The sequence below is a fragment of the Cryptotermes secundus genome, unplaced genomic scaffold (genome assembly GCF_002891405.2).
Source record: "Cryptotermes secundus unplaced genomic scaffold, Csec_1.0 scaffold825, whole genome shotgun sequence".
Classification (NCBI taxonomy): Eukaryota; Metazoa; Arthropoda; class Insecta; order Blattodea; family Kalotermitidae; genus Cryptotermes; species Cryptotermes secundus.
Window position 1 is genome coordinate 344,208 of NW_019738888.1, and position 24,471 is coordinate 368,678.

Genomic DNA, 24,471 nt, shown 5'->3' on the forward strand with positions numbered 1-24,471 from the left:
AGATAAAGACCGTGAACATTGCGAAATTTCATGCTATCATAGCAAAGAAGTTTAAGCGTTAATATAGTACATGAACGTAGGTTATGCAGTAAGTCACGAACCAGCGAACGGTCTCTTGTTTCAATGTATTGTGACATGACGCTGAAAGCTGGAATAGTGAAGACAGAGAAGAGAGCCATTACTAGGCAACGGATTGTTGAAACACGTTTCATGGACGACCAGCTGGAACAGTTAGTTGATAAGCAACGAACAAGTAAACACAAAATTTCCGTTACAACGGCGAACTTAAACACTTTTTCATGGCAACGGCAAATAACAAAGGAATGAAGTATTGTACCTGGTGTTCTAATTCCGGTCCTTGTGAAGCCAGCTCAGGTCGCCACATATACGTAGAGCTCGAGAGAGACTTCCTGAGGATTGGGGATTGACGATGGACTAGTAAGCGGACGTTGAAGACTTTATTTTGTGTGTTATACTTACAGTAATCCTCAGAGTACTTGTACGTACGACCTGTGAATATCCAATAAATCGATTCGCTAATCGAAACCCCATCTACAAGGCACTAAAACACATCAAGTGTTGTATACTATACAAAGGAAATCATGTTCGATGGACGTTGCATGTTTATTATTCGTGAGAGTTGACGATAAACTTCGGCCTCGAAGTATCAGTCGAGAATATACAGGTCTGGAAAAAACGGGATAGAGCAGGGGAGTCAAAAGTACGGAAGCTTACGTAACAAGTGGCGAGAACTCCCGTTGAATTCTCATTTAATCAGAATTTCTCCTAATTTAGCAACGAAATCCCCATGACGCTGGCGAACCTTTGTAAGAAGGGTCTGTCGTAACTACATCCATTTGTGACTTACAATAGACCGTTGCGTGCTCACGTTCACGAAAACAAAGCTGTAAATCGTATGCCAACTATGGGCTCTGCCCATTCAAATTACGTGCTATTTAACCTCACGGGTAGACACAGCTGCAGCTTGGAAAGTACTGCAACTATTGTGGAATCCAAGCGAAAAGAATATTAATTGCACGGTAACAAGGACTGTCATATGGTGAAAATTAATTCAATCAGCACTGTTCTACTTTCTGGGAAGTAACGCCATATACTGTGTTGAAAACCAACCGACGTTTCGAAGAAAAAATCCGGGGTCAAAGCATGCGGCCAGTACATCCAGAAATCCAGTGGGCACCGGGCCCCTTTCCTCGGGGCGTGAATCTGACTAGTCACCTCCACCTCGTGCCGAGATTGAGAATGGTGGGTCTATACATCCACTCCCCATGAAGTCTTCATAGCGTGGTGATTAAATAATTGAGCACAGGGATGTTACCTTTTCTATGTATGTATGTTCATACGTTTTGAAAACAAAGGAAAATATTTAAGTAAAAAATAAATTTAATATTATGATAAGGTACAAAAATTTTATCGTGACGTTGCCTTTTTTTTTTTTAATTCGCTTATTGGGTGTGGAGTCCAACTGGGTCCACTCGGCACGGCGGCCACTGATTGGCCTACTGTAGCCTGCCCCGGGTGATTATGATGGAGAAATTGATGGAATGAAGATTGGCAGGGGAAACCGAAGTACTCGGAGAAAACCTGCCCCAGCGCCACTTTGTCCACCATTAATTCCGCTTGCCCAGACCCGGGATCGAACCCGGGCCGCCGCGGTGGGAAACCAGCGACTAACCGCTTGAGCTATGGTGCGGCCTTGACGTTGCCTTGTTTGTTTCAATGACGTTCTGTAATTTCAAAATTTCACGGGCCAATTCAAGGATATTCTGATCTAAAAATACTGCACGGTGAAAAGTACGCATGGCTTTGACATTGAGAAAGCTCTCTTGCTTTTCACAGTTCACTGATGGCGTTTCTTTTTCATCTTCAACACCAAAAGACTGTACATAGCTGATATTGCGAGTAGAAATGTTAATCGTCATACCAAGAACGTTCTCCCGCCGGCAAACCAATAAACTACTGTTTCATTACTCGCTAAGGTTGTCATAATAATGCAACATTCCGAACTGGAAAGTTAGGATGGTAAAGATGTCAAAGGCAGTTCCTTCACATTTCCGTAGTGCAACTAGCGTCTGCATGTCTAGATAGTAAATTGCTGCGTATAAGCCTATCTATCAAATTTTGTTACTAGAGGACGACGTTCGTTTCCTTGTTACATATACGTGTACCTAGTTGTGTTCTTCTGCAGTCCTCTTCTTCTTTGTTACTATGCTTCAGTTTGAATTCCTGTCTACAACACTTCAAGAGAAGCACGACTATACAATATGAGGCGCGGTAGTGTAGTTGGCTGAGGCGCTATGCTCTTCGCCTCTTCGATTCTCGTTGAGGTCATGGGTTTTTTCGATTGACCTAATCCTTCCAGCTGCACCACGCATGTGTGGTCGCCTCAGCTTCTGATATAAATGAGTACCAGGAATCTTCCTGAAGGTAAAGGGCGGCCGGCGCGTAAGGCTGACAACCTTACCGCCCTCTGTGAGCCGATTGTCTAGAAAATATGGGAGCCTCGATGTCATAGCTTTAACTGTTACCTTTATGACAAACATAATATTCATACTTCTATTTAGATACCCCGTCTAAATTTGTAGCGGGAAACATACAAGTGAATTAGAGACAAGAAAGTTGAATGGTTGTTTCTTGAGTTGTGTGTGAACAAACGATGCTCATTTCGGACAAAAACGAGAGAAACTAATCTTTCAATACAGGTAATGCATCATGAGCTTTAAAACACAAAATTTAGTTGTGGAAAGTGTATGTGAATTTAAATCCTAGGATCCAATCGATCTATTTTGTACAATGTGTTTTAGTGACTACAGCAAGAATTAGGAATGAATATGATATTTAAGTCACATTATAATTCCAGTCTTTAACAAAATCGATGAGTTCCCACGTAATGTTATAGGATCATATACGTACGTATATGTCGTAAGTACAGACAATACAACTTCACGTCCAAATGTGTTTGTAACTTCGTATAAATTATACGCTTACATATGCAACAGGCAGTATATACCGTCACACCTTTAACCTTATATATGTTTTTAAATTGCACATATCCACCTCTCAAGAACCGAAAGACAATGATGGAAACAGTAAGTTATACAATAGAAGATGTATGCAGTAATGTGCATATGTGTCAAACCGTGTACAATTCTGGATAACTCAAGCAACATTTAGTTTAAAATAATCTGCTGTGTACCAAATATGCCTTAGTCCTATACTCATATGAATACGACGCGACATGTGCAGACCTCGAAGACAGTGGCAATTATGAATGGATTTAATTTATAAAATGTGTTAAAGGAGACAAAACATGAGAGATTTTTAGATATTAAAGATTTTACGAATCTTCATAAAATCAGACATTTTCACATGTGTATATCATCGGAAACCTTCTACAAATTAAAATATATTGTTACATGTGAGCCGTCTCTAGGAAACGGATTGGTACATACAGGGGATGGACAAAACTATGGAAACACCTCGTGAAATGCATGCCTGAATTGAAGTGTTTATTTTAGCGACGTTTGTAGGTCACGCTGTCGTATCTGCCAAACACCACTACCTGTACAACCTCCGCAATATGTTGCAAGCTTCATTTGTTGTCGAGACAGTGTTCTGTGCAGTTTTTGGTGCATCATCAGAGCTAACAGAATTCGAACGNTGCATCACGTCAGAGCTAACAGAATTCGAACGCGGGCAAATTGTTTGGGCCCATATGGTGGGTGCTTCCGTAACCAAGGTAGCCGAGGTTTTTGGTGTTTTGCGAGGCACAGTATCCAAGATTATGCCCACACACAGGAGGACTGGAAAAACCGCATCCGATAAACACCAGCGTGGACGGAAATGTGTGTTGAGTGATCGAGACAGAAGAACATTGCGTAGGATTGTGACGAAAAATAAGAAGACTACAGCAGCAAAAGTGACTGCTGAACTGAATGTCACGCTCACAAACCCTGTCAGCACCAAAACAGTACGAAGGGAACTCCACAAGAAGGGTATTTCTGGACGAGCTGCAATTCCAAAGCCACTCATCAGTGATCAAAATGCCACTAAGAGGACAGTGTGGTGCCGAAGTCATAAAACCTGGACTGTGGAGCAATGGAAGACGGTCATTTGGTCGGATGAGTCCACCTTCACACGGTTTCCGACTTCTGGCCGAGTTTACGTCTGGAGAACGCCATCCCAAGCTTACGATCCAGATTGTTTGCTGTCAAGAGTGAAACACGGCGGGGGTTCGATCATGGTATGGGCAGTCATATCGTGGTATTCTGTCGGACCCATCATTACCCTGCAAAGTCACGTCACTGCCAACGACTATGTAATCATTTTGGGCGACAAGGTCCATCCCATGGTGGAAACTTTGTTCCCTAATGGTGATGCCATTTACCAAGACGACAATGCCCATGTTCACACAGCTCACATCGTCCAGGACTGGTTCTCTGAGAACGAAGATGATGTGTCACGTCTGCCATGACCCCCACAATCGCCAGATATCAATATTATTGAGCCTTTGTGGTCTGTTTTGGAGAGAAATCTGCGTGCGCGCTATTCACCTCCATCATCGATAACAGAACTTACCATATTATATATAAGCATCCTGTTACACTCACACAATATATGTGAGACAAACTCCGTCTTAAGTGCAACAATTTAATCGTAGTTCTTTCTTCTTCCCTTCCTCCACACTACATGTTTCGGCCCTAAATGGCCATCATCAGGTGTATATTCTTACGTAGCTGCTACACTGCCCGTAGTTTAAAATTTAAAATGATGATGGTGAATTTGGTGGAATGAAGATTGGCAGGGGAAACCGAAGTACTCGGAGAGAACCTGCCCCAGCGCCACTTTGTCCACCACAAATCCCACTTGACCAGACCTGGAACTGAACTCGGGCTGCCGCGGTGGGAAGCCAGCGACTAACCGCTTTTGCTATGGCGCGGTCCTCCTTAGCGTTGCAGGTCGTGCTGTACTGAATTACTGCGACTGTGTAAGAGCGCGTACAAGCTGAACAATGGTAAGTTGTGATGTAGTTCGAGTTTGTTGGCAGCTTCACACCGCGACTCCGAATTCCAAACGTACAGACTCACATTAATTAGTACCTTTATACAAACTAAATTGCTTCAACGGGATCGTCTATTAATCGATGGCTGATATCACCTTTGATGTCACTCCGACAGCTGCATTACCGATAGTAATGTCAGCAGAACAGTCAGAAACCCAAACAAAACTTTGCAGAAATTACCATTGTTCTCTCTGCCTCTCTCTCTCTCTCTGCTCCCCTTTCCTTGCTCTGCACTCAAAGTTGATGCTGTAACTTTTCAGGTTATAGTTTATAATATTACAGTACTTCTCCATGCTGACTAATAGAATCCAAACGACCTAAAACAATTCTTCTCATAACCATTCGGATCCTGAGATTTATCTAAATAATATTTAAAAAACAAGTCCTACCTCAAAGGAAACACAAGGAATCTCCAGTCCAAACACCACCTGATCAATACGGTTCAGGAAAACAGTCTCTGTTTATTTGGAGAATATTCGAAACCTGAACACAGAGGGGCCCAAAAATGTATACACACGTTAATAGAAGTTATCTACAGACATTTTCTGTATATAACAAATTTGAATTACCAATAAATTATTTAATCAGATTTTTGTACGTTGAAGTGCGCTGAACACTTTAATAGAGGTTATCTATCGATGTTTTTTAATTTTCATGATGTGTATTTGTATCAACCGTCTTACAGTGCACACAATTTCACCTTTCTCTTCACTACATGTTTCGGCACTAATGTGCCATCTTCATGTGTGGTTTTATTTACGTCAAACCATTGCACTGTATGCCATCATGTCTCCTTTATAAAATGATTAAAATGTATATATGTCATGTATATTAATAAAGTTTATATATAGTCACGTGTTGGGTGTATACGCGACAAATAACTTCACGCCGTATTGGATATAGCGAATTTTATTTCACATTCGCTCTTACAATCACACAATTTACAGATTCACAACTACTGCTATCTGCAGTATTACAATTACTTGACTGCAATTAACTGGTGACTGACTCTCTGGCTAACTCGTAACTCGTAACTCACTTGAATAGTCTTCGCTGCTCCTTTTTTTAGCCCCGTTACGGACAACACAGAAAACAGTTACGTAATAGGCACCACTGTTGTCTGACGCCGTGTTTGCCGACAGACTAGCAACACTGTCGGGACTTGTTCACTGATGAGTAGCAACGGCGGCATCCCGTGTCACATCACCGCTGGGGAGGGAGGGGGTGTCCTCCATAGCGCAACACGTCACAATATTAAAACTTTTCAAAATTTATCATCTATACGTCACACTTCAAATTCGCGAGTTACGTCAATCCTCTCCTATGGAAGTACTCTTCCTATATTCTTGTGTATATTGTGTCCTGTGTTGCGTCCTTCCCTTGTGACTGCGTGCGTTGTATGTTTTTGAAGTTGAACCGAAAGCAGATATTTCATACGTTGAAGTGTGTACATGTTTTCTGGGCCCCTCTGTACACTGTGCTGAAAAAAATACAGAGGTTACAGATGTTGAAGAAGGTAACATGCCTTAAATTGTTAAGTTAAGGGTATTAACGAAGAGAAAGAGATGAATTATATTTTAACTTGATTATAATACTGGTTTATGGGATGGGCCCACAAAGTGTCACATTCCAGAAGATGCTGCTGTTGATAGTCACCGTTGCGAGAACAGTACGTTAATTTTAACTGCTCGATCGTCTGGGTTATAACATCATGCATTTCAGTAGAAGTCCACTAACTTTACGGAGAGACCTACAGCTCCCAGAAAGAAACCAGCAAGAAGCAGGCGGCAAACAAGACTGATTTGTTTCGCTTTCTATTCGACCCTGAAGATGGAGACGATACGTTCCTCTGAAACGTCGGTGGACTTAACTGATCTACACTGCGATGCAATCCAAAAGATCTTAATCTTCATAGTCACCGCTCTGAGATCCTGAAATTCAACGATATATCAACATTTACTTCACGATAGGCTTTTATTAGCCTGTTCGGTCTCGAAGACTATCCCATAACCAGAGATATACAGCAGTCAAGAATCGCTGAACGGCTTTGTATGAAATCCGATATTGAGAAGTTTTAGCAACGTTTACTGACACATTCCAACTTTGTTTAGGATCGGGCAGCTACGTCTGTTTCTACGGACGTTTCGAACACACCTCTCTGAATATTTAACGGAGCCCAAAGATTTCCGAACTAAGATTGTAGAAAATGTTAAAACACTCATTTTAAGTACAATATACTGTATTTAGACCATAAATCTTGCCTGTTTCGACATAATTTGAGGAAAAGGAGGAGAAAGGTAATGAGACATCAAGCTATACTAACATTTCCTATTGTTTTATATTCATGAAACAAAAACTCCATAAGTGACGCTCCAGCTGAACTTCGGTTCTATCAAAACATCATTGTATACAAATAACTGACATATGATATACGATGCAAACAAAACTAACATCTAAAATTGTATTTGAAACTTATCTGATAAGGTGAGTATTTAATAAAACAATAAGAAAACCCTTTCTAACTTCGCAAAGTGGCATTTGTCGCGTGATTGCCATGCCAACGACTTGTGTACTTGCAATAAACAAACATCGTCAGTGAGACGTAGTGGAACTCACTTTTCCAGTACAGATTTGTAACCCAGACCAATTAGCGGCGACAACGTCCTGTCAATGAGAGATTTAAAACCCACACTGTTCTACCACCTGGCACACTTTCGACTACAAAACTCCCCATGCCAACACCTGGCTTTATCGTCATGCCAATGTATGCAAGCAGGGGACGAGATAAGATACAGAAACAAAAGGACACTATTCGAAATTGTGTGCAAACTGGGTCTAAGTACTCCATAATATGAACTCGAGACACGGAAGCAATGCCAGTATAGTCGCGTGTTCCAATACTGAAGACCGAATGACTATTTTAAGTAATTTCGCTTCACTGTTTCAATGTAGGACCGCTTCTGTGGTCTAGTGGTCGGAGTTCCTGGCTACAGATCCAGAGATACCGGGTTCGATTCCCGGCGCTACAAGATTTTCTGAGAAGTAGTGGGTCTGGAGTGGGATCCACTCAGCCTAATGAGCCTCATGAGGATAACTGAGGAACTATTTCAAGGAAATAGCAGTTCGGTCTAGAAAACCGAAATTAACGGCCGTGTGGATCCGTTGCGCTGACCACCCTCTATCGGCTAAATTTTACACTAACTTCGCCGACAAGCGGCAGTCGTTCGGTCGGTATAGTTCGCTTACGGACTACAGGCTACGAAGATTCTCTTTTTATTTAATGTAGAGCAATGAGCGAATTCGAGTGTAATTTCGTGCGTTATTTTTACACTGCCAATTTACGGGCTTATTTAATCACGCTTTTCGGCCGTCTAGGTTATGTAGCGGCCGATCACAGTGACCGTGCGTCTAAGGCATGAAATTCCTTCGCCAGTTCGAAAACTGGGGCCGTGGGTTCGAATCCCACTCAAGGCACGGATGTCTGTGTGCGTTTATTCTGTGACTGTTGTTCTGTGTGTAGGTAGTTGCCCTGTGACGGACTGCTCCCCCGTTCAAGGAGCCCTACCGACTACGTATAGATTAAGAAACTGTAAAAGCGGCCAAGGTCCAACAAGGGGCTGTAGAGCCATAATACAATAGAATAGGTCCTGTAGCGTTGAATAGTATAATGATTTATGAATTGGAAGGTATGTGGACAGAAGTGATAAGGCCTGTTTTCAGGCGCCATCCTGCCATCTACCTGGAGGAGAAAAGCCACGGATATCCCAGTGAGGATTGTTAGTCAGCCTTATGGACCGAGATTTTAACTTAGAACTTAAAAAACACGAAGGAAACTAACCAACCGTTCGAGATTTTATCTTAGAACTTCAAGAACACTAAGGAAACTAACCAACCGTTCAAGACCGCAAGTTTCGCTTTCCCTCGGTTTCCGTATTACATCTGCTCTGTTCTTCCTTTATTAAATGCATTCATACGAAAGTGTACATATGTTTCAAGCCACGTATATAGAGTTAAAAATGCATGTAGCAAAGCGGTTTACTATAGTCTTAGACATTAAGCTGCTCAGAGTAAGATATTATTTTCACTTCTATTTCTTTGAGTGTTCAGCTTCTTTCATGTGTCATGAATAAATCTGGCCCCAGTGAACACATATTTTCCAAAAGTGTCCTTCGGTAATTTTAACCTAACTGGCCATAATCTTCATGTATACAAATCTATTGCTGAAAGCAAGACAACATACAATAGGCCAGAAGTTACTTCTTCCTTGTCTCTGTCGCAAACACATACAGTACATATATGCATATAAACGCGCGCGCGCACTCGCTAAAATAACCGATATTCTCATATAAAAACATATAAAACGACGGTTTAGGGAAGCAGATTTTTCCATGGATATATTTACCTCTAAATATACCTGTACCGATTATTTAAATTTCTTTTTCGGATGACAAAATCTTTGCCTCAATGATTTGTAATAAGCTCCTGTTTTTATATTCTCTTATCCTTCACTCTGACATGCTCTATGTGTTGTAGCAAAATCTTTGGCAGAGTTCAGTTTAACTAATAACTTATCTTTTCTAATGTCTGTATTTCACTGTTTTCTTGTCCTGTAAAAGGCCGCGATAAAGCTCTACAAACTTAATTCGTGTTTAAAAAAATGCCGTGTCATAGCTAAGGCGGTTAGTCGTCGGCTTCCGACCTCGGCGGCTCGGGTTCGAGCACAGGTCATGTCATGTGGGATTTGTAGTGGACAAAGTGGCACTGGGGCAGGTTTTCTCCGAGTACTTCGGTTCCCCTGTCAATTCTCATTCTACTGATTGCTCCACATTCATCATCATCTATTATCCGTGGCTGGTACAGTAGGCCAGTTAGTGGCCGACGTACCAAGTGAACTCACTCTCACTCCACCCCAAGGAATTAACTAAATTAAATTAGCGGACGTGTATACGTACTTCATACTTTTTCTTATGTTTCTTTGACCAATATCAGCAGACCAGTTGCTCCCCATAACCTTTCTCCATGACATTTAACTAACTGGAATTGCAGCAAAACAAACAATATGCTATTAAATGTAATTACGCTAGTCCTTGAAGATATTTTCTTTAATGGACTGCGGGTTATTCTGACACAAGAATGGCAAGGGACAAGCTTTCTTCTTCTTCCACTCATTTGATGCGTGGAATAAACCCATGCCATACCTTACTCTTCGCGCACCCGTACATACACATATTCCGACCGCTTCTCTATATCTACATCTGATGTCAGGCATTTCAAGATATGAACTAGAGACTTCACGTTACGTATCTTATTAAAATGGATCTTCAAGAAATAACGGTTGAGTATGCTAACTGTTCAGTGGCGTGCTTTTTTCAACACGATTATGAAAAATCGGGTAAAACGGGTAATTTCTTGAAGAGCTAAACCTTTCAACTTTTGAACGAGGAATGATCAGTCCTTTCAAACCTCCGTATCGATCGCGTAAGTTATGTCTCTCCAGCCGCAGTATGTGATGCGCATTAAGAGTGGCCTTGGGCTCGACTCCAACATGAGGAGATTCGCGTAACGTAAACTTGAGAGGCGTCCAAGAGAAACAGGTAACTCAAAGTGCCTAATATTCCTCTGTCTGAAATTGCCTATTTTGCTCGTGAGTTAAATTATGGCTGGGGATGGGACGCTAAGGCAAAGTGGTAAACACCGGGCGCCGAAGATTATCATCCAGAAATGAAAGCGGAAAGGCATACATGCACCAACTGGAGAGCACAGAAATTCCAGTCTCTGAGAGTTATGATGTCTCACTCATATTCACTGATATATTGGGTTTTTGGACTTTATCCATCGTCCTGGCCTCTTTCTGACGGACCCAACAGAATAGGTGTTTTCCTTCACCTGAGGACGGAAACAGATCCAGTTTCCGAAACGTCGTGTTTTTATTAGTTATCTTAAAAACCAGGACTATGGATAAGGTCCAAAAATCCAATATATCAGTGTGTTATACACCATCGTCAGAATCTTATAGTAACTACTGACTCATATTGTTTCACATTTTTTGTAGTCACAAATATATTTCATCTTGGAGTAATTAACAAAGCTATTACAGCTACTGCTGTAACTGAAATATCATTAAAGGTAAAAAAAGTAAAGTTGTCCCTGGGCGTAACTAATTAAGCACTACGTCATGAAGGTGTATGGGGGAGTGGATGTATACATCCATATTTTCTTGGCCTCAGCACTAGCTGGTGGTGAGTGGTCAGTTTTACGCCCTTACCGCTTTAACCCCCTGAGAAAGAGAAGCCTCATTGCGCGCAATAAATACGAGTAAATTGAGAGAGCGCCGGTCACGGTAGCCGAGCGGTCTAAGGCATTCACTGTCTTCGCTCGCTTGGAAACCGGGATCGTGGGTTCGAATCCCACTCAGGGCATAGATGCTTAGTTTGCGTGTGTGCGCTTTTCTGTGTTTGTGTACAGGCAGAGGCCTTGCGACCAGCTGATCACCCGCCCAAGTAATCCTAACGAATGTGTAAGATCTAGAAAAACCGAAGTGAACGGAGAAGTTCATGGAGGTAGGCCTAGGCCCACTGGGGCAGTAGTGTCAAGGAAAAAAACTTTTTTTTCTTAATAAAGACCTTCTAGAGCTTCACTCTTCAACTGCTGTTAACAGAATGATCATACTAATGCAGATAATATGAGGACAGGCAGCATATATGAGGAAGATGAGAAATGTGTAAGAAATTTTAGTTGAAAACACTCTACAGAAGACATAATTATGAAGACTGGGAGTAGCTGGGAAGATAATATTAAAAGTTATTTGAGGAACTATGCTACATACCGGAAGGTCGGGGATTCAAGTCCCAATGAGGTGGATTTTTCAATTTACCTAATCCTTCCAATCGCATTATGGCCCTGCGGTAGACTCAGCCTCCAAAAGAAATGAGTACCAGGAATCTTCCTGGGAGGTAAAGAGCAGCCGGCGCGTAAGGCTGACAAGCTTATCGCCATCTGTGAGCTGACTGTCTAGACAAAATGTGGGAACCTCGAGTCTGACAACCCTATGGACCTTCACGGCCTGTTACAGGGACAGCTTTATCTTTACCTTTTATGGATCTTAAATAGAGGATTAATTATATCAACTGATTACGAACATGAACAAATGGAGGGCTCTTATAAGAAATGGTAATGAATACCCGAATTCCGTAAAAGGCGGAAGAAATCCAAGATACTCTTGCGGAAATATTTATGGACATTCATGATTCTTTTTTTTTTCTTTCTTCCTTTTGAGAAAAGTATTTACTGATACTGCAGAGATCAGTGACTCAGCAAGTAAAATGTATTGAGATAATCAAGTTCGCTGAAAGACGAAACGTTGGTGTAGGCCTAATTTTAAGCTGTGTCCTTTGGCCTAGTTCATCACTCGCTCCTAACTCTGGGGTGATAAGCTCCTCAATCCCGTAATTGAGGCTAGCGCTTTCTAAGGGACCCAATAGAATAGGTGTTTTCCCTCACCTGAGGACGGAAACAGATCCAGTTTCCGAAACGTCGTGTTTTTCTTAGTTATCTTAAAAACCTGGACGATGGATAAAGTCCGAAAACCCAGTATCCCTGTGTGTTATACACCATCGTCAGAATCCTATAGTAACTACTGGTATTAGTGTTTCACCGAGGCATGTAGTGCTCCAAGAGTATGCCTTGTTCGTCCCAAAAGAGAGTCAGCATAATCTTCCCTGCAGATGGCTGCGTCCGGAACTTCTTGGGTTTTGGTGATGAGGAATGACGCCATTCCTTGCTCGTTCTCTTTGTTTCTGGTTGGTGGTAGTGCACCCAAGTTTCATTTCTTGAAAAGAAACCATCACCTTCTGCTTCAAGACCCCGCAGAAGTTCTTCACAGCCGTCAACACGTCGTTGTTTCAATTCTGGAGTCAGCTGCCGTGGACCCACCTTGTAGACACTGGAGCACATCATGAATGACATGGTGTGCTGATGCGTGACTCATGTTAAGAATTTCGGCTATTTCTTCCACGGACACTTGGCGATTCTCAATCACTAGGGCTTCAACTGCTGCAATAGACTCAGCGGCCACAACTCTGCGCGCCTGACCCGGGTGAGGAGCGTCTGCCACAGACTTCACACCATTTCTGAATTTCCTACTCCACTCGTACACTTGCTGCTGTGACAAGCATGCATCACCATATTGAACCTTCATCCGTCCATGAATTTCAGTCGGTTTGACACCTTTACAGATCAAAAAACGAATTACAGAACGTTGTTCTCCTTTCACGCATGTACATAGAGCAGCCGTCTTCAAGCCGGCACTGTGATGGCGTACTGTTTGTTTGCATTATACTGCCACCTACAGGATACTTTTTATAGCATTTGTAACATGTCTGCCAACTTATAGGACAATTGCGCGATATTTCGAATTTTTATCTCAGTTTTACGGTTTTCATTTGACTCATCTATTTTTTTTTATTTCTAGTGGGGTGGGACTAAGTTCCTTGTACTGCGGCCACTTCTGGCATATTGTACCAGCCCAGATGATAGGTGAGGGCGACTGTGGAGCAATTTGTGGAATTAAGATTGGCAGGGGAAACCGAAGTACTCGGAGAAAACCTGCCCCTGCGCCACTTTGTCCACCACAAATCCCACTTGACCAGACCCGGGATCGAACCGGGGCCGCCGCGATGGGAAGCCAGCGACTAACCGCTTGAGCTATGGCGCGGCCCTTTGACTCACCTACGTAAAATTGTTTTCACATAAATAAATTTGGGCCCGTCACGGTAACCTAGCTGTCTAGGGCAGGCACTGTCTTCACTGGCTCGGAAGCCGGGATCGTGAGTTCGAATCCCACTCAGGACATGGATGTTTTGTGTGTGCGTGCGTGCGTGCGCGTTTTTCTGTGTTCGTGTACAGGTAGAGGTCTTGCGACGAGCTGATTACATGCTTAAGGAATCCTAACGAATGTCCAAGATCTAGTAAACCGAAATGAAACGGAGAGTTTCAAGGAGATAAGCCGAGGCCCAAATTGGGGCTGTAGCGCCAAAGAAAAAAATAACTTGGCCTCTATGGCCACACTACATAAAGAAGAGCGAAGAATGAGATTATTTATTTTGAAAATACTAGAGACAAGACTTAATTAGAACAAGTTCCTAACCACACTAAATTAAGAACGCAAATTAACCCACTAAAACACAGTGGTTACTATACGTAAAACCTAGGCTGCGGCATAGCTCAAGCGGTTAGTCGCTGGCTTCCCACCGCGGCGGCCCCGGTTCGATCCCGGGTCTGGTCAAGTGGGATTTGTGGTGGACAAAGTGGCGCTGGGGCAGGTTTTCTCCGAGTATTTCGGTTTCCCCTGCCAATCTTCATTCCACCAATTGCTCCACAATCACCCTCACCTATCATCTGGGGCTGGTACAATAGGCCAGAAGAGGTCGCAGTACAAGGGACTTAGTCCCACCCCACTAGCAAAAAAAAATATATATATATAAAACCTCCTTCAACATTCAAAATTCGGCATTTCTTTCATGTCGAGTAGTTTTGTGTTCTGTATGATTCTAAGAAAAAGTAGCAAACGTGTCCCTTAACAGCATAATTGGCTGATCTTCCTAAAGGGAACAAATTTTCTGTGCGAGGTAAGCAATGAATTTTTAAATACTGTTTGCAAAATTTTCAGGCTTCGAAGAGTTAATTTTCTGCAAAATGTGCTATTCATAGTACTCATTCTTGACACAACACAGCTGATCATATATCGTTCAGGCACATGGGGACCGAGAGGAGTGGGGGAAAGCTAGGCATTTGGCCCCCTTGAATTTTGGAGAAGAATCATAATTGAAAAAATAAGGAAATATACCATACATTGTTATTAAAAACAAATTAATATACATAAATATATGTGTTACATAATGTAATTTTTAATCAAATTTCCTGGCTACCCTTCCCTTGGCAACATCCCGGACGGCGTCCATCCTGAATGCGTCTAAAAGGTATGCTTCTAGCTCTGAAATAGTCTGGCGACATCTGCACGTTCCATGCAGACAGAACAACTCCTTTAGAGAACAAAAAGGTGTTCCCTCACGTGTCGTTAAGGTCATTCAACAACATTCCAAAGTTATTAAATTATCAGCACTTACGTCATAGTGACAAATATTACCTACCCAGCCTTCTATAAACAGACTTATGCAATCTTTAGGAATGTATTCTGTTGTGTTATCCTATACTTCGTTATTGCCTTCCGTCTCAACACAACTATCAAAATCTCATTCACATTTACTGTGAATAATATAAGTAGTTTTGGTCTTAATAGTATGACAATGTGCTACATGTTTTGGCTTGTAACGTCATCATCAGGCAGTATAAATTTAAAAACATTTTCGAACTACTGGATTGTGTTTTATATTATTTCATATATTACAATATAATAACTATTACTAATGTACCTGACTTCCCACTCAGTTACTACATTCAACACTACGTCTGAATTAATACAAGTCTTATAAATGTAATAAAACTGAAATAAAAACACTACATTTAAATGGATGCCTAGAGATGTACGTAAATACATTAATAATAAAATAAAATAAAAATTTTAAGTTATAAAATATTTTGCGTTGTTATGATGTAATAAAACTTTCAGGCAATGAATTAGAACTGCTGTTCGGTATATTTATGGCATTTTTCGTCTCTAAATATCGTTATATATATATATATACTATTGTGTTGGTGTCTAATGGTTTTCGGGCGTTGTTTTGATTGAAGAAATCTAATACACAACGAAGCCAGGCGCAAAAATGCCAGAGGTGGATAAACCCATAAAATAAATAAAACCCGATGGTGGAAAACATAGAATAAAACTTTACAGAACATTGCAACGACTGATTGCGAACAGTGCAGCTGTTCCATAAGGAAATCCACTGGTAGAAGAAATAAAACACTCCTGACCACAATCAAAACACCACCTGTAAATAACTACATATTATAACGCTATAATTTCACCATTAGATACCAACACAAATAGTATATATAACGATATTTAGACACGACAAATACCATAAATATAACGAACAAAAATTTTAATTCATTTTCTGAATGTTTCAGAACATCATAACAAAGCAACATATATTATATTTTATAACTTAAACGTTTATTTTATTATAAATATATTTATGTACATCTCTTTGCATTCATTTGAATGTAATACATTTATTCCAATTTTAATGTATTTATAAGACTTTAATTAATTCAGACGAAATGTTCAATGTATTAACTGAGTAGAAAGCACGGCACATTAGTAATATTAATTATATTGTAATATATGAATTCATATAAAGCGCAATTCAGTAGTTTGAAAATGTTTGTTAATGTGTGCTGCCTGATGATGGCTTTATAAGCCGAAACATGTAGCACACTGTCATACTATTAAAATTAATAAACTCATCATTCACAGTAAATATGAATGATATTTTGACAGTTGTTGTGTTGACTTATACAATGTTGCTCTCTGTCAACAAGACGAACTGTAATCTTTCTGAAAATTAGGCGACTAACACTAACATGAACACGAAAGGCTGTTGTTTTTGACAGTTATCTGTAATCGAATTTCCCGTATTATAACATTTGGTGACATATCCAAATGAAAGAAACTTAACATAACAGTATTTCAGGCAACATCGCGAACCACAACTGACCTACGGACAACCGAACTGAAGTGCGGACGGAGTGGAATGTCTGCTGGAGTCAATTTGTATGCACAAGTGCGCAAGCCACGTCCAAATAATTCCTTATCTCCTCTGGATCTGTCGCCTAACGATATGACGATATGAATGCTTATTGGCACTCGAAAGCCAAGAGAGGCATCTGCGTCTTTGTCTTCACGCATAAGGTGCATTTAAATCAGATGAAATCCCATTCGCAATTAATTCTTAGGTAATTTAAGAAATTTACTTCAGTTGCAAACATTACATAACACTGATGAGAGAAGGTGATCAGAGTAATTTAAGGATTTGGGAAGGGACAATCGTGTGGCATTTTTAATGATGATAGCTCAATATTTTCTTGGGAATCGGTCACGGTGGTCGAGCGGTCTAAGACGTGTACCGTCTTCAGTCTCTCGGAAGCCGGGATCGTGAGTTCGAATCCCACACAAGGCATAGATGTTTGGTATGTGTATGTGTTTATTCTGTGTTCGTGTTTTCCTGTGTTTAGGTAGAGGCCTTGCGACGAGCTGATCACTCGTCCAAGGAGTCCTACCGTCTGTAAAATGATCAAAATACGAGTAAAAAAGACAACCTCGACACCGTAAAAGAATAGGAGGAACGGATTAGGTAAGTAAGTAAATTTTCCTGGGAACACTGGGGGAAAACTACGAAATGTATGTTAGTCACGACATCCAGTAAGCTGAATGAACCCAATATCTACCCTTGTCGCTGCTTGAGTTATGCTAATGAATCGGATGTCAGTTTAAAGCTTCTTAATATTCTGCTAGCTTGAGCGAACTGAAAGCACGTCTGATCCTGACAGGAGGTACCCAGCTCGAATCCCTATCAGGAACCGAATATCCTGACTGGGTTTTCTCAAGCTTCCAAACCAATTATGGAACGAAGTGAGACACCTGGTATGCATGTCAAGTAAGTCCTTTCCATTCATTGTGTAAGGGTGGAAAGATGCAAGAACTTGCCCACTTCTGGAATGCAATTTTGAGTAGTTCTTTGTGGTGGGTTACCTCTCTTTGTACTTCTTATGCATTTACTGGAGACACATATTTGGTATTAGCATATGAGAGCAACGGCAGAAATATAAGAATGAACTGATACATTTATTTTTTCTTTAATACGTCCAATGCAAACTACTCCAAAATATATCAATTTAAAATTGGGCTATTCTATATATATGAGTAGTTGCATTTGTTTCTCTTATGTGACTTTTAATGTTAAGATTCCCTGAAGATGACTTCACAATGGAAACTTGTACAGAAATCTATAAAGAAATGTGTTATTACGATAGAAAATACAATCTATTTTTTTTATTGCTAGTGGGGTGGGACTAAGTCCCTTGTACTGCGGCCACTTCTGGCCTATTGTACCAGCCATAGATGATACGTGAGGGTGATTGTGGAACAAATGGTGGAATGCAGATTGGCAGGGGAAACCGAAGTACTCGAAGAAAAGCTGCCCCAGTGCCACTTTGTTCACTACAAATCCCACTTGACCAGAACCGGGATCGAACCCGGGCCGCCGCGGTGGGAACAAATATACCATCTATTTCTTTTATTGCTAGTGGGGTGGGACTAAGTCCCTTGTACTGCGGCCACTTCTGGCCTATTGTACCAGCCCAGATGATAGGTGAGAGTGATTGTGGAGCAATTGGTGGAATGAAGATTGGCAAGGGAAAACGAAGTACTCGGAGAAAACCTTCCCCAACGCCACTTTGTCCACCACAAATCCCAACTGACCAGACCCGGGAACGAACGCGGGCCGCCGCGGTGGGAAGCCAGCGACTAACCTCTTGAGCTATGGCGCGGCCGATATACCATCTAACTATAGGCTGTACGAACAGTCATAAATGTAGTATAGTCGCAAGGAAACATAAAGCGAACGTCCTATTTGTGGGGCCGGCACGGGAGCACAGGCGAACCAAGTGGCCGTCAGGGGAGGCATATTTTATAAACCTTCTCTTTCTCTATTTTTGCTTTTCCTTAAAGCAAGTGTAATTTCAACTGATCTTTTCTTAATATTGTGACATTACGACTAAAAGCCGCAATAGTGGAGGCACAGTCAGGCGCCCATTGCTACACAACGGTTCGGTAATCACTTTTCTACAGCAACGAATTCGACGGAGGAAGCGATGCATTGCACAGAGAGGCGCCTGTTTAGTATGTGTGCGTGTGCGTTTTTCTATGTTTGTGTACAGGTAGAGGCCTTGCGACGAGCTGTTCACTCGCTCAAGGAGTCCTACCGAATGTGTAATCTCTAGTAAATCGAAGTGAAACGGAGACTTTCATGGAGGTAGGCCAAGATCCAAATTGGGGCTGTAGCGCCAAAGGGGGGGATGTAGTTTCGCCTGGTGAATATCCAATAAATCGATTCATCTAATCCGGAAACCATTAATTACTTGTGTCGTTACCAGGGTACGTGACAATATGATGACCGTTATTTGGTGCAATGTAAACATCTATTGCATCAACGTAAATAAATATGCTATTAACAGTTACAACACCGATGATGTTTGGTGTAGCTTCTCCTCTCCGGGGACAGCATCAGGCTTGCCCCGGCGCTAGTTATTTCGCATCAATGGACAATTCACTCAATGGAAGAACATGGTGGGGCGCTTTCGCTATACAAACAACAAAACAAACTCCCTGATTTTAGTTCGCAAGCGAACCATACCGACCGAACGACCGCCGCTTGTCGGCGAAGTTAATGCCATCTTCTGCGGATAGAGGGTGACGCGTGATCAGCGCAACGAATAGCTCCTCAACTACCCTAGTGAGGCTGAGTGGACCCCGTTCCAGACCCACTACTTCTCAGAAAAAATATGGTAGCGCCGGGAATCGAACCCGGACCTCTGGATCTGTAGCCAGGAACGCTGACCACTAGACAACAGAGACAGGGATGGCCGCTTTCGCTATAGCGAAAATTAATTAAACCTACTGGAAAACGCCTAATAACGTTACCGCGAGAGTTAATAATAATAAAAAGAGAATTAGACATAAATCTATGTATTATATGGAGCTCAGTCGGTATAGCGACTGGCTATGGGCTGGACGACCGAGGGGTCGGAGTTCGAGTCCCGGAAGGGTCAAGAATTTTCTCTTAACCACGTCCTCCAGACCGGCTCTGTGGTCTACCCAACCTTCTATACAATGGGTACCGAGGGCTCTTTCACCAGATGTAAAGCGGCCAGGACGCGAAACTGACCACTCACCTTCAGCTAGTGACGAAGTCAAGAAAATGCGGATATATATATCCACTTCCCTATCCGCCTTCATGGCGTAGTGCTTAATTAGTTGAGCACAGGGGCTTTACCTTTATAACGGCCTGTTGCTTGGAGATATGTTCCTTACAACAGTGTTTCTCAACCGCCGGGCCGCGGCCAGGTACCAGGCCCTGGTCCAATAGAAAAAGAATTTACCGGGCCGCGGTCAGACAAAAGTTGAGAACCACTGCCTTAGATTATATAGAATTTCCTTAGAAGTTCCATACGTCGTGACGGAATGTTTATTGCTTACTGCATGTTCTGAAACGATTTAGAAATACAAAGCCGAATAAATGATACAGGCCCTTCCTATAATCGTTATATTCTCGCCCCTCCCAACTGTACTCTGCTCACAGCATCTCTTTAACGAACTAACCTGGCAATGCAGACGTCATGGCAGATGTTTCTACGGGTTTGGAGACTCGCCGGAATTACCACACTGGAGGCGCCATGAATCCTCTGAGAGCTGTCAAGTTGCACTGCACTCTCACTACGAACACACTTTGCACACCGTGTGTGACCTTGGTTTAAAATAAACACGGAAGGTTCTAATACGGAAATTGTCTCAGATGCTGATACCAGCAGAGAGTACCCGCTTCCACGGATGTGATTAACAAGTGTTCCGACACGGAGACAAAGTGCGCGCACACCACTCACTTGAAGGATTCATTATGCTACTTAGTTACTCAGCGAGGCTGTGCCACAAGCTCGGGCGGTTAGTCGCCGGCTTCCCACCACGGCGGCCCGGTTTCAAGCCCAGGTCAGGTCGTGTGGGATTTGTGGTGGACAAAGTGGCACTGGGGCAGGTTTCCTCCGAGTACTTCAGTTTCCCCCTTTCCCCCGCATTCTACCGACTGCTCCACATTCATCACCATCTATCACCCGGGGCTGGTACAATAGGCCAAACAGTGGCCGACGTACCAAGTGGACTCAATCCCACCCCACCCCAAGAAACTGAAAAAAAAAATAGTTACTTGACTGTGTTAGTCATGCAACGTCGAAATGAAGCCAAAACACGTTAAGGAGTAACCTGTCACTACTGGAAAATGTCTCTGATTCCGAGAGAATGGAACGACAACTAATACAAAATTATGAGCGCTGAGGTCCTCACTTCGGTGACTGTCAAGTTTACTGTCTTGTATGATGCGACATCATAAAATCTGGAACGTGCTGCCTTCATCTTCATAATGAACACTGAAGATGGAAGCAGAATATTCTTCCTAAATATCAGTAAACAAATACCAGCCTACATGGCGTCATATACAAAATGACAGTAAATTTATAATGTAAAAATATGTGCAACAAATGCAAATGTTGAGAGGAATTAAAAAAATACTTCAACGGAGAAAGAAAGAACAAATAAATGAATAAATATACATTTATTATATGTACATATACTACACCAATATGACCTAAGAACGAAACAAAAAGAGAAACAAAACAAAAACAAACTCCGTGGTTTTAGTCCGCAAGCGAACTATACCGACCGAACGACCGCCGCTTGTCGGCGAAGTTAGTGCCGCCTCTGTGGTCTACTGGTCAGAGTTCCTGGCTACAGATCCAGAGGTCTGGGTTCGATTCCCAGCGCTACCAGATTTTCTGAGATTTTGTGGGTCTGGAACAGGGTCCACGCCGTCTCGTGAGGATAATTGAGGGCTGTTTCAAAGAAATAGCGGATCCGGTCTAGAAAACCGAAACTAACGGCAGTGGTGATGCGTTGCGCTGACCATGTGACACCCTCTACCCGCTAAAGTTGGCAAAGTTGAACAAAAAAGGAAAGAGAAGGAAAACGAACAAGAAGGGAAAAAGAAACAGAGAGAAAGAGAGGCGGAGCATATCAGATGTCGATGTAACAACTTTGCATATCATCAAGGAAGCAGACCAGTTTGGTTCAAGTGGTCCGACCTGTACGTGGCAGGCAGGCCCACCCGGAATCAGACGAAGCAATGATTTGAAAAGGACTGGGAAGACGCCATCGTGGTCTACTTCGAGGTACTGTCTCGAGTTGCATGCGTATGTCTACATCCACTTACATATCTTATTAACAATGCGAACTAGCTGCTGAATGTTTGTCTAACAAACGGTGTTCAACCACCTCTACGAAATGATTCTTAATTCCTTGCCATTACGCGTAAAATACGGTGGCCCTGGGTTGCAGTGAGTGGACCAACATAGCGCCATTCAGTGTACAATATCGGCATTCAATTAAAGTCCGTGTCTTGAATCCGTAAGCGAACTATACTGACCGACCGAGCGACCGCCGCTTGTCGGCGAAGTTAGTGCCAACTTTTGCGGATAGATGGTGTCACGTGGTCAAAGCAACAAATCTCAACGGCCGTTAATTTCGATTTTCTAGGCCGGAGCCGCTATTTCCTTGAAATAGCTCCTCAATTATCCTCACGAGGCTGAGTATATCCCGTTACAGACCCATTCATCTACGGTTCAGAAATCATCATTCCCATAATAATGAAATGCATGAACGTGTGATGCTCATCACAGTGGCTGTGCGGCCTAAGGCATGAACTGTCTTCGCCAGATCAAACATTGAGATCGTGGTTTCGATTCCCACTTGAGGCATGGATATCTGTGTGCGTTTATTCTGTGTTTGTGCTGTCCTGTGTGCAAGTAGCGACCTTGCGAAGGGCTGATGTCCCGTCCAAGACTGCCTCTGTGGTCTAGTGGTCAGAGTTCCTGGCTACAGATCCAGAGGTTCCGGGTTCGATTCCCGTCGTTGCCAGATTTTCTGGGGAGTAGTGGTTTTGGAACGGGGTCCGCTCCTCCTCGTGAGGATAACTGAGGGGCTACTTCAATTGAAAACAAACGGTTCTGGTCTAGAAAACCGAGATTAACGGCCGTGGGAATCTGTTGCGCTGACCACGCGACGCGTCTATGAGCTAAAGTTGGCACTAACTTAGCCGACAAGCGGCGGTTGCTCGGTCGGTATACTTCGCTTGCGGACTAAAGGCCACGGAGTCCGTCGAACGACTCCTATCGACTGTGTAAAAAGATCAGGAAACTGAAAAAGCGGCCAGTGTCAGACAAAGAGCTGTACAGCCACATAGTCAATTTCTACTCCAAGGAGAAACTGAAACAGGTTCTGAAAGAAGATTCCACAAGCTTGAATTTAGTGACAAGTCAATCCGTGATTTGCAAAATGACAAAACAAATAGAGACTTCATGAACGTCGTGTACATGTGTTAGAAGACATGACCTCCTACATTTCTGACTACTTCGCATCTCTATATGAACTCCAATCTAGAATGTATTTATTCCTGTGAATTTCTTAACGCCATATACCAGTATCTTCACATCACGGGTACTACACAATAATAATCAAGTTACTGCCAGGGGCACTGTAACAAGCGCAATCAGCAGAGCACTGGATATCCGAACTGAAATTGGATTTGCTGGAGAATAGAACAGTAATGAACCCGAAGAATTAATTATGCATGTACGCGTTTACAAATTGCGTTTTATTTTTATGCAATGCTATGAACAAGTGTTTTATTCAAAACTAAGCTTTTGGTTTATATGCGCTGCTTCTCGGGCCAGAAGGCTACTGGAGCTGACCAGACTCCTAACACAGCATTACCAGAGGATCCCTCTCGCTTCTTAATAGGGCTGGAACAGCGAACCTAATAATGTGTACTTCTCTCGAGCTTACGAATGCATGGAGCTTTACCACCAAGCCCCTAAATGCTTCTGGTGTAAATCCGAGATGTTCGGAAATTCGACCTTCTAGGGTAGTGGTTCTGAAACTTTTGTCAGACCGCGGTCCGGTAAATTCTTTTTTCTATAAGATGAGGGCCAGGGTACAGGCAGCGGCTGGGCGGTTGAGAAACACTGTTCTAGGGTGTGTAGGTAGGTATGCAGGTACCACTTCCAGGGCAAACAGAACCTACGCCACACGTTGTCATTGGAGACGAAGCCTTTGGACTGCAACCATATTTAATGAGATCTTTTCCGTACATGCAATCCAAACATGATATACGGAAAGAGAGTAGTCGAAAACTGTTTTGGTATTCTTGCCATAAAGTGGAGGATTTTTTGAGACCCATAGAACTGAAAGAAGGAAATATAAAACACATTGTATCAGCAGTGTGTTTGCTTTATAATTTTCTACGTCTCAAAAACTGTGATGAAAAGTACAGGGAAGAACTGCTACGAGTGGAGCCATTAGAAGGATAAATGTTCCCTATCCAGCCTTTACGTCTCCCAAGGGCGGCAAACGTTAGTTTCGCCATTAGAGAGCGGTTTGTTGCGTACTTCAACTAGATGACTGTCCCTGGAATTAGTGTTACTGAACGGAACTGGTGCATAGCCTACACTAAGAATGCCCACAGTTACTGTATACTTTTTTTCTTCCTTGGCACTACAGCCCCAGTAGGCCTAGGCCTACCTCCATGAATTTCTCTGTTCACTTCGGT

The 24,471-nt window shown here is 42.4% G+C and overlaps 1 protein-coding gene across 5 annotated transcripts in view; it reads right to left on the minus strand.

The window, feature by feature from the left end:
- Positions 1 to 24,471, minus strand: part of LOC111871279 (probable 3',5'-cyclic phosphodiesterase pde-5) — a 105,650-nt gene that overhangs the window by 61,922 nt on the left and 19,257 nt on the right. The window contains exon 1 of one of the 5 annotated variants that reach the window (XM_023864266.2): positions 20,421 to 20,537. The exons of the other annotated variants lie outside the window; for them this stretch is intronic. Within the exon in view, the coding sequence (XP_023720034.1) occupies positions 20,421 to 20,439 (19 nt within the window). The 5' untranslated portion in view covers positions 20,440 to 20,537. Of the gene's footprint in view, positions 1 to 20,420; positions 20,538 to 24,471 lie in introns of those variants that run through there. 5 annotated transcript variants of the gene reach the window in all.